The sequence below is a fragment of the Mobula birostris genome, chromosome 10 (genome assembly GCF_030028105.1).
Source record: "Mobula birostris isolate sMobBir1 chromosome 10, sMobBir1.hap1, whole genome shotgun sequence".
NCBI lineage: Eukaryota > Metazoa > Chordata > Chondrichthyes > Myliobatiformes > Myliobatidae > Mobula > Mobula birostris.
This window is the reverse complement of record NC_092379.1, coordinates 22,112,574-22,131,818: the sequence shown is the minus strand read 5'-3', so window position 1 is coordinate 22,131,818 and position 19,245 is coordinate 22,112,574. Positions and strand designations below refer to the sequence as shown.

Here is a 19,245-nt window from a genome sequence, read left to right as displayed (position 1 = left end):
CTCCCGATACTGGACGGTCCTAGTAGTCCTGATAGTTACAGCCTGGGACATTCAATCATGCCCACAGAACCTTGTCTCTGTCCTGCTCTCTGAGGAATCTCCTATCATCACTGCATTCCAGTTCCTGAATACATTCTCTCAGTTGCTGCAACTCGGTGCACCTGGAGCGGATGTGTTCACCTGGGAGACTGGAGTCTCCCAGACTTCCCATATCCCCACAGAGTGCAAAACACTGCCCCTGGAGCCATTCCTACTAAACTACTATGCCCTAATAGATGAGGAATGAACTAATGGGAACAGAAAGAGAGAAACCTTATGGTCTTATGGAAGGTGGAGCAGGACTAAACAGAGGAAATCCATGAGGCATAATCTGTCACACACAGAGCCTTGTTCACTAATCCTAATCTACCCCAAGACCATTTGGCCCATCGAGTCATTTTATCATGGCTGATCCATTTTCCCTCTCAGCCCCAATTGTCTGTCTGCTACCCATATCTCTTCATACCCTGATTAATCAAGAATCTATCAACCTCTACCTTGACTATACCGAGACTTGGCCTCCGCAGCCGCCTGTGGCAGTGAATTCATCTTCTAAAATAAACCCCTCTATTCTGAGGCTGTGCCATCTGGTCTTAGACTCTCCAGTCATGGGAAACATCCTATCCACATCCACTCTTAACATGGCTATTCAACATTTGATCGGTTTCAATAAGGTCACCCTTCATTCTTCTGAATTCCAGTGAGCACGTGAAATGCTCATCATGTGACGAGCCTTTCAATCCCAGAATCATTTTTGAGAATCTCCTTTGAACTCCCCACTATGTCAGCACATTTTTTCTCAGATAAGGGGCCCAAAATTGCTCACAGTACTCCGTTAGGCCTCACCAGTGCTTTGTAAAGCCTCAACATTACATCCTTGCTTTTATCTTGTAGTCCTCTTCAAATGAATGCTGACATCACTTTTGCCTTCCTCACCACCCACTCAACCTGCAAATTAACCTTTAGGGAAGCCCACACAATGACTCCCAAGTTCATTTGCACCTCAGATTTTTGAATTTTCTGTCCATTTTGAAAATTGTCTTTCCTTTTTATTTCTTCTTCCAAAGTGCATGACCGTACAATTCTGAACATTGTATTCCATCTGCCAGTTCATTGCCCATTCTACCAATCTGGCTTCGTCCTTCTGTAGCCTCTGTACTTCCTCAAAACTACCTGCCCCTCCACCCATCTAGTATCATGTGCAAACATTGCAACAAAGCCACCAATCCTGTCATCCAAGACTTTGACATTTTATGTTAAAGGGAGCAGTCCCACCACTGGTCACCAGCAGCCAAACAGAAAAGGCTCCCTTTATTCCCATTCTTTTCCTCTTGCCACTTTATCCCTGCTACTGTCTTTCATGTAATACCATGAGCTCTTAACTTGTTAAGCAGCCTTATGTACTGCACATTGTCAAAGGCCTTCTGAAGATCCAAGTACACAATATCCACCAATTCTCCTTTGTCTGTTCTACTTGATATTTCTTCAAAGAATTCCAACAGATTTCTATGGCAAGGTGTTCCTTGAGAAAACCATGCTGACTACAGCTGATTTTATCGTGTGCCTCCAAGTACCCGGAAACCACAACCTTAGCAATCGACTCCAACTTCTTCCCAAGCCCTGAGGTCAGAATAACTGGCCTACAATTTCCTTTCTTCTGCCTCTTTGCTTCTTGAAAAGTGGAGTGACTTTTGGAAATTTCCAGTCTTCTAGAATTATTCCAGAATCTATTGATTCGTGATAGATCGTTACTAATGCCTCCACAGTCTCTTCAGCCAAGTAGCAGGAGCATCACCCACTCCTGCCCCCAACACTCTGGAAGTTCCACCATACTGCTCATGCCTTCCACAGTGAAGACTGATGGAAAATACTTGTTCAGTTTGTCCATCATTTCTTTGTCCCTGATTACTACGTCTCCAGCAATGTTTTCCAGTGGTCTAATATCCATCCTCACCTCTCTTTTACACTTTATGTATCTGTAGAATCTTTTGGTAACCTCTTCAATATTATTGGCTAACTTACTTTTGTATTCGATGTTTTGCCTCTTTGTTTTTGTAAATTGCCTTCTGATGTTTCTAAAATCTTCCCATTCTAATTTCTCACCAGTTTTTGCTCTGTTATATTAGCTTCCTACCATAGATATTGGGTTTGCTCATCTATAGTTCCCAACATTTTATTTTTAATTGTAACCCTTCTTGAATTGCTGAACTGAACTGAATTCCTGCTCCCTGTGCAAGGTTTCAGCAATGTACTAATCTATGATATGTTCAGTTTTCAACTTCACCTGCACATGGTACTGGGAATAATCTAGTGATGACCACTGTTGGGGTCTTACATTTAAACATCTTTTCTTTCTCCCTATATTCACTGCACAGCAGTACATCCATTTTTTCTTCCTATTCTCATTTGATCCAATGTGTGCAACCACTTCTGTTTGCTCACCCTCCTCACTGAGAATGTTCTGCAATCGCTCTGAGACATCCTCATCTGAATAATACTCTATTTGTAATTCCTCATCTCACCTACCCAGCTGATCAAGATCCCACTGTAATTGTTGCTAACCTTCTTCTCTCCCCACAATACCATCTGTTTTCGTGTCAGCTGTCATCTAATACTCAGGAATATGGGATCGATTCCCATCAATGAGAGGCTTCCTTCATCCAGGTAAGAGCAGTCATTTGGATGAGATTGAAAGGAATAATTCTCAGTCCGTCGCTGTGGGAATGCCCCCAAATGCAGTATTGTGCAAAAATATACTTGGATCAGATTTTGGAGAGCCACAAAGTCGTGGAGATTCCCAGTGTCTGGAACACAGGGTGCAGAGCAGGAAGTGAGGAACATGGCACAGATTTGGATATTAGTCTGGTATCCAGGCCTTGGAGAGTCTCTCCCTCTTACACTGTGATCTCTCTGTCCTTGTCCTTCCTGCTTCTCTCTCTCTCCTTCCACCTTCCCTTAGCTCATTTCAAACTTTTCAAACCTCTAATCTGCTGCCTCATTTCTCCCTCCCACCCCACAGAGCACAGGGTCAGATACTGGCTCTGACAAGCTGCCTGCACTTTGTACAAGCTGCCTGCCTTCTTATCCACAGAGTCAACCTGCGTAACAGCTTTGAGTGTCCTCTGGACTCGGACCCCAAGAGCCCTCTGATCCTCCACACTGCCAAGAGTCTTACAATTAATACTATATTCTGCCATGATATTTGACCTACCAAAATGAACCACCTCACACTTATCTGGGTTGAACTCCATCTGCTACTTCTCAGCCCAGTTTTGCATCCTATCAATGTCCCGTTGTAAACTCTGACAGACCTCCACACTAACCAGAACACCCCCAAACTTTGTGTCATCAGCAAACTTCATAACCCATCCCTCCATTCCTCATCCAGGTCATTTTTAAATATCACGGAGTAAGGGTCCCAGAACAGATCCCTGAAGCATACCACTGGTCACCGACCTCCATGCAGAATGTGACCTGTCTCTAACCACTCTTTGCCTTCTGTGGGCAAGCCAGTTCTGGATTCACAAAGCAATGCCCCCTTGGATCCCATGCCTCCTTACTTTCTCAATAAGCCTTGCATGGAGTACCTTATCAAATGCCTTGCTGAAATCCATATGCACTACATCTACTGCTCTTCCTACATCAATGTGTTTAGTCACATCCTCAAAAAATTCAATTAGGCTTGTAAGGCACGACCTGCCCTTGACAAAGCCATGCTGACTATTCCTAATCATATTATACCTCTCCAAATGTTCATAGATCCTGCCTGTCAGGATCTTCTCCATCAACTTACCAACCACTGAAGTAAGACTCACTGGTCTATAATTTCCTGGGCTATCTCTACTCCCTTTCTTGAATAAGGGAACAACAACTGCCACCCTCCAGTCCTCCGGAACCTCTCTCGTCCTCATTGATGATGCAAAGATCATTGCAGAGGCTCAGCAATCTCCTTCCTCGCCTCCCAAAGTAGTCTGGGGTACATCTCATCCGGTCCCAGCGACTTATCCAACTTGATGCTTCCCAAAAGCTCCAGCACATCCTCTTTCTTAATATCCACATTCTCAAGCTTTTCAGTCCACTGCAAGTCATCCCTACAATCACCAAGATCCTTTTCTGTAGTGAATACTGACTAGTGAACCCAAGCCTGTAGACCCCAGCCTCCATGTCTGAAGACCAAGACCCCAGCCTGCAGTCCCAAGCCTCTAGACCCCAGCCACGTCCTGCCTGTAGTCATGTCATGTTCTTGCCTGGTTCTGGAGCCCGAGCCCGAGGCAAGACCCAGGTTCTGGCTCCTTGTCCAGTCTCTAGCTCGGGGCCCAAGCCCAAGTCTGCGTTCTTGTCCCTGCTCCTTGTCTGTACCCTGTCACATCCCTAATCTAGTCAAGTCCTGTTCCTTGCCTGTGTCTTGCATTTGGGTCCATTCCCAACGCCCCCATTGTGACAACCACTGAGAGACCTGACACCTGACCAGGTTCATTTCCCAATACCAGATCAAGTACAGCCTCTCCTCTTGTAGGCTTGTCTACATATTGTGTCAAGAAACCTTCCTGAACACACCTAACAAACTCCACCCCGTCTAAACCCCTCACTCGAGGGAGATGCCAATCAATGTTTGGGAAATTATAATCTCCCGCCACAACAATCCTGTTATTATTACTCCTTTCCAGAATCTGTCTCCCTATCTGTTCCTTGATGTCCCTGTTACTATTGGGTGGTCTATAAAAACACCCAGTTGAGTTATTGACCCCTTCCTATTCCTAATTTCCACCCACAGAGACTCCGTAGACAAACCCTCCATGACTTCCTCCTTTTCTGCAGCCATGACTCTATCTCTGATCAGCAGTGCCACACCCCCACCTCTTTTGCCACCCTCCCTATCCTTTCTGAAACATCTAAAGCCTGGCACTTGAAGTAGTCATTCCTGCTCCTGCATCATCCAAGTCTCTGTAATGGCCACAACATCTTAACTTCAAGTGCTGATCCATGCTTTAAGCTCTTCCACTTTATTCATAATACTCCTCACATTAAAATAGACACATCTCAAACCATTGGAGTGAGTGCATCCCTTCTCTATCACCAGCCTATTCTCTCTTTCTCACTCTCTCCAAACTTTCTCTATTTGTGACCCAACCTCTCTTTCCCCCGTCACTTCAGTTCGGTTCCCGCCCCCAGCAATTCTAGTTTAAGTTCTCCCCAATAGCCTCAGCAAACCTTCCCACCAGAATATTGGTCCCCCTTGGATTCAAGTGTAACCCGTTCTGTTTGTACAGATCACACCTGCCCCAGAAGAGGTCCCAATGATCCAGAAATCTGAATACCTGCCCATTGTCTATTCCTGGAGTACATTCCTTCAATATCTGTGCCTTCCTCCAATGTCTGTCCCTTGGACTTACTCTGCTCAAATAAATGCTGGTGTTCATCACTGAGACAGCTGTTGTATTCTCTTCTATTCTTGGTTTGCATTAAATAGTAACCGTTTATGTTTTCTGCTTTGAATGTGTTTACCCCAGTATCTGTTGTATTTTCCTGCACTGGCATATTTTTTCAGAATGCTCTCTCCTGCTGACATTGCATTAAAACATGTACATGGTCGATCTCCAGTTCTGAGTCACCTGTACTTGTACCAACAGCTCCACACTCTCTGATGGTGGATGCTGCAGGATGCACAAAGTTTCCTTCAGCTAAACACCGAGCAGGCCAAAGCCTTTGGTCCCCACAGTGAGTTCTGTTCCAGGGCACTGATGCTGTTGAGTCACTTTTCAGTGATGTGAGAACAGAAATTCAGGCTGACTTGGCAGTTCACTGTCGTACAGAGGGACAGAGCTGCTGCCTTTCAGCTGAGACATTGAAGGGAGATTGTGTGTGCAATGGAGAAGCTCCTGTACTCACATTTTTCTGGGGCATGGAGTGGGGAGAATTCGGATAATGTGTTGAAATACGGATTGAGACACTCATTATGAAACATTCCATCAACATCTTGCTCTGGGATGTATAACAAGGTTCTGATAAACTCTTCCAATGAGCCTCTGTGCTTTCCTGAGTATCTTTCTCGGGGTGCAGCACCCCAGTGTTCCCACTGTGAGAAATCCCTTATGAACATGAGCAGTACGTGTGGGGCTACACTCATATATTACTGGCTGGAAATCTCTCCGATATTTGTCCCGGGATGCATTACCCACTCGTACGTGGAGGCAGATGGAATCTCTGCAGTGATGAGGGAACTAAGATGGGCTGAATGGCTTCCCTCCGTTTTATCAACTCCAGTCACTTCATGTTCTCCTTTTCTTTGTTTTTAATGAATACAATTTCAAATCATGACATGACATAAACTCCAGTGGAAAACTGGAAGAAAAGCTATAGGCAATGACTTCCACAACATTTGATTTACAGAATTTGACAGAACATCCTCCACCACACTCCCCCTCCCCATGTCAACTTCTTGCTCCATAACAATAACAACCACTTCCTCAACTCCCTCTTCTCCATCACTAAACACACCCCCATTCCCCTGCTCCCCATTCCCAAGCCTTAACCCTGCCTTCCTCTCCCCTCCTGTAAACCCCCTCCAGTGTCACATATCCTGCCATTTTCCCAATGTATCATCCACCGCTGTCCCTCCGCCCACCGAACCGGCTCTGTGCCCCCATTTCCCATCTGGCATCCCCGGTACATTTAGAGGTTTATTTCCTGAAATGAGCAGTTGCAGTGCAGTAGCCTCGGATTGCCGAGTGAGTGAGATGGAGACTCCATTTCCAAACATCGCAGCCACACGGGGATCTCTTGACTGAATGTGGGGCGTGTGTCTGCTGGTCACTGCTGAACCTGAAATACAGACAGGAGAGTATGATATTGTGTGTGACAAGGTGCAGCACAGACATTAACCTGTGAGGACCACATTGATGATGTACAGGTCATTGCAGAGGCTCAGCAATCTCCTCTCTCGCCTCCCACAGTAGTCTGGGGTACATCTCATCCGGTCCCGGCGACTTATCCAACTTGATGCTTTCCAAAAGCTCCAGCACATCCTCTTTCTTAATATCTACATTCTCAAGCTTTTCAGTCCACTGCACGTCATCCCTATAATCATCTGCTCTCAGGATGAGGCTTTTCATTCTAGGACAAGGGAGATGTCCTCCTTTTTTAAAGAAAGGGGCTTCCCTTCCTCCACTATCAACTCTGCCCTTAAACGCATCTCCCCCATTTCACGTACATCTGCTCTCACTCCATCCTCCTGCCACCCCACTAGGAATAGGGTTCCCCTGGTCGTCACCTACCACCCCACCAGCCTCCGGGTCCAACATATTATTCTTCGTAACTTCCGCCACCTCCAATGGGATCCCACCACTAAGCACGTCTTTCTCTCCCCACCCTCTGTGCTTTCCTCAGGGATCACGCCCTACGCGACTCCCTTGTCCATTCGTCCCCCCATCCCTCCCCACTGATCTCCCTCCTGGCACTTATCCGTGTAATCGGAACAAGTGTTACACATGCCCTTACACTTCCTCCCTTACCACCATTCAGGGCCCCAAACAGTCCTTCCAGGTGAGGCGACACTTCACCTGTGAGTCGGCTGGGGTGATATACTGCGTCCGGTGCCCCCGATGTGGCCTTTTATGCATTGGCGAGACCCGACGCAGACTGGGAGACCGCTTTGCTGAACACCTACGCTCTGTCCGCCAGAGAAAGCAGGATCTCCCAGTGGCCACACATTTTAATTCCACATCCCATTCCCATTCTGACATGTCTATCCACGGCCTCTTCTACTGTAAAGATGAAGCCACACTCAGGTTGGAGGAACAACACCTTATATTCCGTCTGGGTAGCCTCCAACCTGATGGCATGAACATCGACTTCTCTAACTTCCGCTAATGCCCCACCTCCCCCTCGTACCCCATCTGTTACTTATTTTTATACACACATTCTTTCTCTCACTCTCCTTTTTCTCCCTCTGTCTCTCTGAATATACCCCTTGCCCATGCTCTGGGTTCCCCCCTCTCATTTTCTTTCTTCCCGGACCTCCTGTCCCATGATCCTCTTGTATCCCTTTTGCCAATCACCTATGCAGCTCTTGGCTCCATCCCTCCCCCTCCTGTCTTCTCCTATCATTTTGGATCTCTCCCTCCCCCTCCAACTTTCAAATCTCTTACTCACTCTTCCTTCAGTTAGTCCTGACGAAGGGTCTTGGCCTGAAACTTCGACTGCACCTCTTCCTAGAGATGCTGCCTGGCCTGCTGCATTCACCAGCGACTTTGGTGTGTGTTGCTTGAATTTCCAGCATCTGCAGAATTCCTGTTGTTTGCGCCTATAATCACCAAGATCCTTTTCTGTAGTGAATACTGAAGCTAAGTATTCATTAAGTACCTGTGCTATTTCCTCCGGTTCCATACACACTTTCCCACTGTCACATTTGATAGGTCCTATTCATTCACGTCTTATCCTCTTGCTCTTCACATACTTGTAGAATGCCTTGGGATTTTCCTTAATCCTGCCCGCCAAGGCCTTCTCATAGCCCCTTCTGGCTCTCCTAATTTCCTTCTTAAGCTCTTTCCTGTTAGCCTTATAATCTTCTAGATCTCTAACATTACCTAGCTCTCTGAACCTTTCATAAGCTTTTCTTTTCTTCTTGACTAGATTTACTGCAGCCTTTGTACACCACGGTTCCTGAACCCTACCATAACTTCCCTGTCCCATTGGAATGTACCTATGCAGAACTCTACACAAATATCCCCTGAACATTTGCCACATTTCTTCCATACCTTTCCCGAGAACATCTGTTCCCAATTTAAGCTTCCAAGTTCCTGCCTGATAACCTCCTAATTCTCCTTACTCCAATTAAACACTTTTCTAACTTGCAACACACATAAAAGTTGCTGGTGAACGCAGCAGGCCAGGCAGCATCTTCTAGGAAGAGGTGCAGTCGACGTTTCAGGCTGAGACCCGTCGTCAGGACTTTTCTAACTTTTTCCTTTTTCTCGCCAATACTATTGTAAATGAGATAGAATAATGATCACTATCTCCAAAATGCTCTCCCACTGAGAGATCTGACACCTGACCAGGTTCATTTCCCAATACCAAATCAAGTAGTCTCTCCTCTTGTAGGCTCATCTACATATTGTGTCTAGAAACCCTCCTGAACACACCTAACAAACTACACCCCATTTAAACCCTTTGCTCTGGGGAGATGCCAATCGATATTTGGGAAATTAAAATCAACCACCACGATAACTATGTTATGATTACACCTTTCCAGGATCTGTTTCCCTACCTGCTCCTCGATATCCCTGTTATTATTGGGTGACCGAAAAAAACACCCAGTAGAGTTATTGACCCCTTCCTGTTCCTAACTTCCACCCACAGAGACTCCGTAGACAATCCCTCCATGACATCCACCTTTTTTGCAACCGTGACACTATCTCTGATCAACAGTGCCACGCCCTCACCTCTTTTGCCTCCCTCCCTGTCCTTTCTGAAACATCTAAAACCCGGCACTTGAAGTAACCATTCCTGTCCCTGAACCATCCAAGTCTCTGTAATGGCCAACATATCATAGCTCGAAGTACTGATCCACGCTCTAAGCTCATCCGCTTTGTTCACAATACTTCTTTCATTAAAATAGACACATCTCAAACTGTCGGTCTGAGCGCGTCCCTTCTCTATCACCTGCCTTTCCTCCCTCACACACTGTCTCCAAGCTTTCTCTATTTGTGAGCCAATCGCCTCTTCCCCAGTCTCTTCAGTTCGGTTCCCACCCCCGAAAAATTCTAGTTTAAACTCTCCCCAGTAGCCTTAGCAAACCTCCCCGCCAGGGTATTAGTCCCCTGGGATTCAAGTGCAACCTGTCATTTTTGTACAGGTCACACCTGCCCCAAAAGAGGTCCCAATGATCCAGAAATCTGAATTCCTGCCCCCGCTCCAATCCCTCAGCCACGCATTTTTCCTCCACCTCATTCTATTCCTATACTCACTGTCACATGGCACAGGCAGTAATCCTGAGATTACATAGAACATAGAATAGTACAGCACATTACAGGCCCTTCGGCCCACAATGTTGTGCCGACCCTCAAACCCTGCCTCCCATATAATCCCCTACCTTACATTCCTCCATATACCTGTCCAGTAGTTTCTTAAACTTCACGAGTGTACCTGCCTCCACCACTGACTCAGGCAGTGCATTCCACACACCAACCACTCTGTGAGTAAAAAACCTTCCTCTAATATCCCCCTTGAACTTCCCACCCCTTACCTTAAAGCCATGTCCTCTTGTAATCAGCAGTGGTGCCCTGGGAAAGGGGTGCTGGCTATCCACTCTATCTATTCCTCTTAATATCTTGTACACCTCTATCATGTCTCCTCTCATCCTCCTTCTCTCCAAAGAGTAAAGCCCTAGCTCCCTTAAACTCTGATCATAATCCGTACTTTCTAAACCAGGGAGCATCCTGGTAAATCTCCTCTGTACCCTTTCCAATGCTTCCACATCCTTCCTATAGTGAGGCGACCAGAACTGGACACAGTACTCCATGTGTGGCCTAACCAGAGTTTTATAGAGCTGCATCATTACATCGCGACTCTTAAACTCTATCCCTTGACTTATGAAAGCGAACACCCCATAAGCTTTCTTTATTACCCTGTCTACCTGTGAGGCAACTTTCAGGGATCTGTGGACATGTGCCCCCAGATCCCTCTGCTCCTCCACACTACCAAGTATCCTGCCATTTACTTTGTACTCTGCCTTGGAGTTTGGCCTTCCAAAGTGTACCCCCTCTAACTTTGCGGTCCTGCTTCTCAACTTCCTTCCTAACTCCCTGTAATTTGTTTTCAGGACAATATGTACCACGACCTCTGGCTGTTCTCCCTCCCACTGCAGGATATCGTGGACGCGATCTGAAACATCCCGGACCTTGGCACCTAGGAGGCAAACTACCATCCCAGTTTCTTTCCTGCGTCCACAGAATCGCCTGTCTGAACCCCTAACTATAGAGTCCCCTATCACTACTGCCTTTCTCTTCCTTTCCCTACCCTTCTGATCCACAGGGCCAGACTCTGTGCCAGAGGCATGGCCACTGTTGCTTCCCCCAACAGTAATCAAACAGGAGTACTTATTGTTCAGAGGGACAGCCACAGGGGTACTCTCGAGTACCTGGCTCTTCCCCTTCCCTCTCCTGACTGTGACCCACTTGCCTGGCTCCTGTGGCCTTGGTGTGATCACCGGCCTATAACTATTTCTATCACCTCCTTGCTCTCCCTGACCAGACGAAGGTCATCAAGCTGCAACTCCAGTTCCCTAACGCGGTCCCTTAGGAGCTGCAGCTCGACACACCGGGTGCAGATATGGCCGTCCGGGAAGCTGGCAGACTCCAGGACCTCCCACATCTGACACCGAGCACAGAACACCGGCTTCACACACATACCTCCTTTCTACAATTAACACAGGTAAACCTACCTCACCTCATCCCGTTACTGCCTAAGCCCGTTGAGCTTAAGCCCTCTCACTCCGCTGCCCGCTGGATATGGCAGTCTTTAAACATTTCCCGCTCTACCGGCAGACATCACGCGCCTGCGCAGTCTTGCCTCTCTTTACCCTGAGTAGTAAAACGCCTTCGCTCCAGAAATCCTCAGCCGTTCCACTCGCAGCCTTCTTGCTTAGAAAGTAGTCTACACTTTATCATATCTGCCACTTCTTTGCCCATTTTTAAAATCTAAGTATTTCTGTAGCCTCTCTGCTTTCTCAACTCTATCTGCCTTTCCACCTCTCTCAGTATCATCCACAAACTTGGCCATAAAAGCCATCAATTTTGTAATCCAATTCACTGACATTTTACATGAAAAGATGCAGTCCAAACACAGACCCTTGTGGAACATCACGAGTCACCAGCAGCTAACCAGAAAAGGCTCCCTTTATTCCTACTTTTTGCCTCCTACCAATCAGAGAATGTTCTATCCAGGTTCGTATCTCTCCTGTAGAACTATGGGTCATTTGGCAACACACACACTGTGCTGGAAGAGTTCAGCAGGCCTGGTAGCACCTACAATAAAGAGTAAACCATCAAAGTTTCAGACTGATGAAGGGTCTTGGTCTGAATCATTGTTTGTTAACTCTTTTCCATAGATGTTGCCTGGCATGATCCTGCCTTTAGAATATTTCTTCTTTGGGGTCCATCTGTATTGTGCCTTTCAAATTGATCCCAGATAATCCAGCCATTTCTGCTGTGCCGTCATCCCTTCTAGTGTCCCCTTCCAATCAATTTTGGCCCACTCCTCCCTCATACCTCTGTAATTCCCTTCACTCCACTGTAATACTGACTTTAGATTCTCCTTTTCAAATTAATTGCAGGGTGCATTACATCATATTATGATCACTGGCTCCCAAGTGTTCCCTTACCTAAAACTGCCCACTCTATTCTGGTTCATTGCACAACGCCCAATCCAGAGTAATTGCCAAGTGGGCTCATTCACCCCTAATCTAAAAAAAAACTCGTAGGAATTCGACAAATTCTTTCCCTTGGGATGCGGCACCAAAATAATTTACTACAGCTTGGGCCATTTTGGCTGCACTGGTGAGCCAAACCAGCTACAAAGTAAATCAAAAACACCCAAGCACCAATCCCTACCACCTACACCATGTCCATATCCCCCCTTCTTCCCTACATCCACTTGCCTCTCCAAACATCTCTAATGTACTTGCGTCTACCACCACACTAGGCAGCGCATTCCAGACATCCTCCACTCTCTGCATATAAAACTCACCCCTCATATCCCCTTCGACCTACACCCCTTTACCTAAAATTCATTCCCTCTGGTATTACATGTTTCAACCCAGGGAAAGAGATACTCTCTGTCCACACAACACACACAAAATGCTGGTGCAACGCAGCAGGCCAGGCAGCATCCAAAGGAAGAAGTACAGTCAACATTTCAGGTTGAAACTCTTCGTCAGGACAGGAGGGGGAGGGATGAAGTCAAGAGCTGGGAAGTTGATTGGAAAAAGGGATACAAGGCTGGGGAAGGGGGAGTATCATGGGACAGAAGGCCTTGGAAGAAAGAAGAGGGGAGGGGAGCACCAGAGCAAGATGGAGAACAGGCAAGGAGTTGTTGTGAGAGGGAAAGAGAGAAAAAAATTATAATAATGATAATAAATAATAAGGGATGGAGTAAGAAGGGGAGGAGGGGTATTAACAGAAGTTAGAGAAATCAATGTTCATGCCATCAGGTTGGAGGCTACCCAGACGGAATATAATGTGTTGTTCCTCCAACCTAAGTGTGGCTTCATCTCGAGAGTAGAAGAGGCCATAGATTGACATATCGGAATGGGAATGGGACGTAGGATTAAAATGTGTGGCCACAGGGAGATCCTGCTTCCTCTGGCGGACAGAGTGTAGGTGTTCAGTGAAGCAGTCTCCCAATCTGCGTCGGGTCTCACCAATATATAGAAGGCCACACTGGGAGCACGGAATACAGTATATCACACCAGCAGACTCACAGGTGAAGAGTCATCTCACCTGGAAGGACTGTCTGGGGCCCTGAATGGTGGTGAGGGAGGAAGTGTAAGGGCAGGTGTAGAACTTGTTCCGCTTACCAAGGTAAGTGCCAGGAGGGAGATCAGTGGGAAGGGATAGGGGGGATGAATGGACAAAGGAGTCGTGTAGGGAGCGATCCCTGTGGAAAGCAGAAAGTGGGGGGGGGTAGGGAAAAATGTGCTTGATGCTGGGGTCCCATTGTAGATGGCGGAAGTTATGGAGAATTATATGTTGGACACGGAGGCTGGTGGGGTGGTAGATGAGGACAAGAGGAACCCTATCCCTAGTGGGGTGGTGGGAGGATGGGGTGAGAGCGGGTGTGCGTGAAATGAGAGAGATGCATTTGAGGGTTGAGTCGATGGTGGAGAAAGGGAAGCCCCTTTCTTTAAAAAAGGAAGACATCTCCTTCATCCTGGAATGGAAAGCCTCATTCTGAGAGCAGATGCGGTGGAGACGGAGAAATTGAGAGAAGGGGGTGACACTTTTACAAGTAACAGTGTGGGAAGAGGAATAGTCCAGGTAGCTTTGAGAGACGTGGGCTTATAGTAGACATCATTAGACCCAAACTCTCTGTCCACTTTATCGTTGTCTCTCATAATCTTGCAAACCTCTATCAGATTCTGCCACCCCTCAGCCTCCAACGCTCCAGAGAAAACAACCCAAGTTTATGTGGCCTCTCCTGCTTGCATGTTCCCTCGAAACCAGGCAGCATCCTGGCAAACTTCTTCTACACCCTCTCCAAAGCCTCAACTTCCTTCCAACGGTGGGGCAACCAGAACTGCATGCAGTACTTCAGTGTGGTCTAACCTGACTTTTATAAAAGTTGCAACATAACCTCCTGACTTTCGAACTCAATGCCTCGAATATTAAAAGCAAGCATTCCTTAAACCTTGTTAACCATCTTATTGACCTGTGTAGCCACTTTCAAGGAGTATGAACTTGGAACGCAAGATTTCTCTGCTCAACAACACTGTAAAAGGCCTTGCTGTTAAAGGTGTACTGTCTCTTTTCATTTGCCCTCCCGGGGTGTAACACCTCACATTTATCTGGATTAGACTCCATTCTGCCATTTCTCAGTCCACATCTGCAGCTGATCAATGTTGTGCTGTATTCTTTGCCAGTCTTCTACACTGCCAACAACTCCACCATTCTTGGTATCATTCACAAATTTACAAACCCACCCGTCCACATTTTCATCCAGATCATTTATATACATTACAGACAGCAGAAGTCCCAGCACAGATACCTACGGAACTCCACTAATTACAGACCTCCAGCTTGAACAAGTCCCCTAAACCATTACCCTCTGTCTTCTATTCACAAGCCAGTTCTGAATCCAACAGCAAATTTGCTACGGATCCCATGTATGTTAATCTTCTGGATTAGCCTCCCATGGGGGACTTTGTCAAATGCCCTCCTAAAATCCATGTAGACAACAACCACTGCCCCACCCTCATCAATCTGTCTTGTCACCTTGTCAAAAAACTCTATCAAGTTGGTAAGGCACAACCTACCACGCTTAAAGCCATGCTGTCTCGCCCCAATTAGGCCATGGGTTTCCAAATGCTCAGATATCCTATCCTTATGATTTTTATTGGGCAATTTCCCTTCAGTTGAAGTGAGATTTACTGGTCCATAGTTCCCACAATTCTCCCTTTTTCCCTTCTTAAATCGAGGTACAATATTAGCCACTCGCCAGTCTTCAGGGACCTCACCTGTGGCGAGAGAGGACACAAAGATGCTGGTCAAGGGCCCAGCAAGCTCACCTCTTGCATCCTTCAATAACCTGGAGTCAATTACATCTGGCCCTGAGGAGTTATCCATCTTAATCCTGATCAGGAGGTCCAACACTTCTTTCTCCTTGACCTCTAAATGCCCGAATGTATTTATATACTCAGCACTGATCTCCTGGTCCTCCATATCGTTTTCCTTGGTAAGTACTGAACCAAAGTACTCACTTGGCACCTCACTCACATTCTCTGCATTCAAGCAAATGTCCTCTCTCCCCATTCTTGAGTGGTCCCACCCTGTTCTAAGTTATCATCAGATTCACCTTAATCCCACTTGCCAAGGACTTTTCATGGCCCTTGCTGGCTTTCCTCATTCCCTTTACTTCCTTTCTCGTTTCTTTACACTCCTCATGTGCTTCCTTTGATCCAAACATCTGAAACTTTACATACTTCTTTTCCTTCTTGACTAAATTCATCACCTCTCTGGATATCCAAGGTTCTCTTATATTTCCATCCCCATCCTTCCTTCTAACAGGTACATACCTTTCCTGTACTCTGTGCAATTGCTCTTTAAACACCCTCCATTCTTTAAGAAGGGAGGAAGGCAAAATAAAGGAAATTATAGGCGAGTTATCCAAAACTCAGTGGTTGGGAAGTGTTGAAGTCTCTTTCTTTAGGATGAGGTTTGGGGTATTTGGAGACGAATGATAACACTTGTCAAAGTCAGCGTCGTTTCTGCAATGGGAAATCTTGCCTGACAAATCTGTTAGAGTTCTTCGAGGAACTAACAAGCAGGCTGGACAAAGGAGAGGCAGTGAATGGTATTTACTTGGATTTTGAAAAGTTATTTGATAAAGAACAACACATGAGGCTGCTTTACAAGATAAAATTGAATGGTGTTACAGGAGAGATATTGGCATGGACAGAGGAATGACTGACAGGTGGGAGGCAGCAAGTGGGAATAAAAAGGCCCTTCTCTGGTTGGTTGCCATTGACTAGTGATGTTCCTCAGTATTGAGACCGCTACTTTTCACATTGTTTGGTTATGATTCAGATAATGGAATTAATGGCTCTGTAGCAAAGTTTGTGGATGATACAAAGATAGGTGGAGGGGTAGGTAGTCCTGAGGAAGCAATGCAATTGCAGTAGGACTTAGATAAATTGGAAGAATGGGCAAAAAGTGGCAGATGGAATACAATCTTGGGAAATACATGGTAATGCATTTTGGTAAATGAAACTATAGTGCAGACTACAATCTAAATGGGGAGAAGGTTCAAACAACAGAGGTGCAAGGGGACTTAGGAGTCCTCATGTAAGACTCTCAGAAGTTTAATTTACAGGTTGAGTCTGTGGTGAAGAAGGCAAATGCAATATTAGCATTTATTTCATGGGAATAAAATATAAAGGCAAGGAGATATTGCTGAGGCTTTAAAAGACACTAATCAGGCTGCACTTGGAGTATTGTCAACAGTTTTGGGCCCCTTATCTCAGAAAGGGTGTGTTTTCATTGGAGAGAGTCACGAGGATAATTCCAGAAATGAAGGGGTTAACATATGAGGAGAGTTTGGCAGTGTTGGGCCTGTACTCGCTGGAACTTAGCAGAATGCAGACAGATCTCATTGAAACCTAGTGAATGTTGAAAGGACGAGATAGGGTGGAGTAGAGAGGATGATTCCTATGGTGGGAGTATGCAGAACAAGAGTGCACAGTCTCAAAATTGAGGGGGATCTTTCAGAACAGAGGTAAGGAGGATTTTTTTTTAGCCTGAGAGTAGTGAATTTGTGTGTTGGCGTGTGGCCAACTGGTGAAGGCATCTGTCTAGTGATCTGAAGATCACTGGTTTGAGCCTCAGCTAAGGCAGTGTGTTGTGTCCTTGAGCAAGGCACTTAACCACACATTGCTCTGCGACGACACTGGTGCCAATCTGTATTGGCCCGAGTCCCTTCCTTTGGACAACATCAGTGGCATGGAGAGGGGAGACTTGCAGCATGGGCAACTGCCGGTCTTTGATACAACCTTGCCCAGGCCAAATCCATGGTTTCACGAGACTACAGATGCCTAAAGTGAAACTGTGGAATGGTCTGTCACAGACTGCAGTGGAGGCCAATTCTGTGGGCATATTTAAGGCACGTTGATATTTTCCTGATCAGTCAGGGCATCTAAGGATATGGTGAGAAGGCAGGTTTATGGGGTTGAGTGGAATCCAGGATCAGCCATGATGGAATGGCAGTACAGCCTTGATGGGCAGAATGGCCTAATACTGCTCCTGTCTCACGGTCTTATGTCTGATGTGGACTTGCCAGAGAAAAGGTGTTCCCAATTAACGCTTCTTCGTTCTTGCCTAATGCCCTTGTAAATTGCCCTGTGTCAATTTAAATCTCTTCCACAAGGACCATACCTATTCTTGTCGATAACTATCCTGAAAGTTAACAAGTTGTGGTCATGATTCCCGAACTGTTCACCCACTGAAAGGTTAATCACCTGGCCAGGGTCATTCCCCAAAACCAGGAACAGTATGGCCAACCGCCATAAAAAACTCAGAAACCTATTGACCATTGAAAGGCCCAGATGGGGTTGATGCAGAGAGGATGTCTGCGAGAGTGTCGGGATGTAAGTATACACAGGCCATTCCCACCGGAGGCTGTTTGCGGAGGGAAGACAGAGAAGGGAAACGTCAGAGAAAATGTCAGGTAGACACAGTGAACCAGACCTCCCACCTACCTGTTTCTATCCCTGCAGCCATTGATTAAAAGGTCTGCTGGTCCTCCCACCTGTCTTTTATCTGGTTAGAGAAACATGCCGACCGCCTGTCTCTATTGGTTGGAGGTCTGCATGTTGCCACCCTCGCTTTTTATCTCCATCGGTTTGCCTGCAGATCCGACACACAGCTTGCCTCACCATTGGTGACATTTGTTTAAAATAGTGGCAGGGGCTGAATGGCACGAAAATTTTTCAGAAAGGTCCATTTCGTTCATAAAATTAAAGTGGAAGTTTCAGCAAAGCTGTAAAATTGTGAAAAGGACAAGACTTGTGATTGAACACAGAAAACTTTGGGAACAAAAGCGCAGCAGCTTTACGCCTGCGCTGAACGGCGATGTTTACCGTTCGTTGCCGTTTAAATTATCAACATTACATCCTTGATTTTATATTCTAGTCCTCTACATCACATTTGCCTTCCTCACCACCGACTACAAATTAACCTTTCGGGTATCCTGCACGAGGACTTGCAAAACACTTTGTGTCTCAGTGTTTCGTATTTTCTGTCTATTTTGAAAATAGTCAACCCTTTCATTTCTTCTGCCAAAGAGCATGACCATACACTTCCCGAATTGTATTCCGTCTGCCTCTTCTTTGCCCATTCTTCTAATCTGCCTATCTTTCTGTAGCCTCTCTACTTCCTCAAAATGACCTGCCTCTCGACCTGTCTTCATATCGTCTGCAAACTTTGCAACAAAGCCATCAAGCCCAACATCCAAATCGTTGACATATAATGTAAAAAGAATCATTCCGAACAAAGACCTCTGTGGAACACCACTAGTCACCTGCAGCCAACCATAAAAGTCTCCCTTTATTCCCACTCTTTGCCTCCAACCAATCAGTCACTGCTTTAAACATCCTGGAAATTTTCCTGTCGTACCATGGGCTCGTAGCTTGTTAAGCAGCCTCATGTGTGGCAGCTTGTTGAAGGCTTTCTGAAAATCCAAGCACACAACATCAACTGATTCTCCTTTGTCTATCTTGCTTTTTATTTCTACAATGAATTCCAACATATTTGTCATGAAAGATTTTCCTTTGAGAAAACCATGCTGACTTCTGCCTATCTTACCATGTGCCTTCAAGTACCCCAAAACCACAACTTAACAATCAATTCCAACATCTTCTCAACCACTTAAGTCAGACTAACTGGCCTATACGTTCCTTCCTTCTGTCTCTCTCCCTTCTTGAAGAGCAGAATGGCACTT

At 46.0% G+C, this 19,245-nt stretch overlaps 1 gene segment (V, D, J or C); it reads right to left on the bottom strand.

Moving 5' to 3' along the window:
- Nucleotides 1-6,319: 6,319 nt before the first annotated feature.
- LOC140203910 (Ig gamma chain C region-like) overlaps nucleotides 6,320-19,245 on the bottom strand; it is a 46,470-nt gene continuing 33,544 nt past the window's right edge. Inside the window, 1 exon segment of the C gene segment in view lies at nucleotides 6,320-6,861. Within this exon segment, the coding sequence occupies nucleotides 6,850-6,861 (12 nt within the window).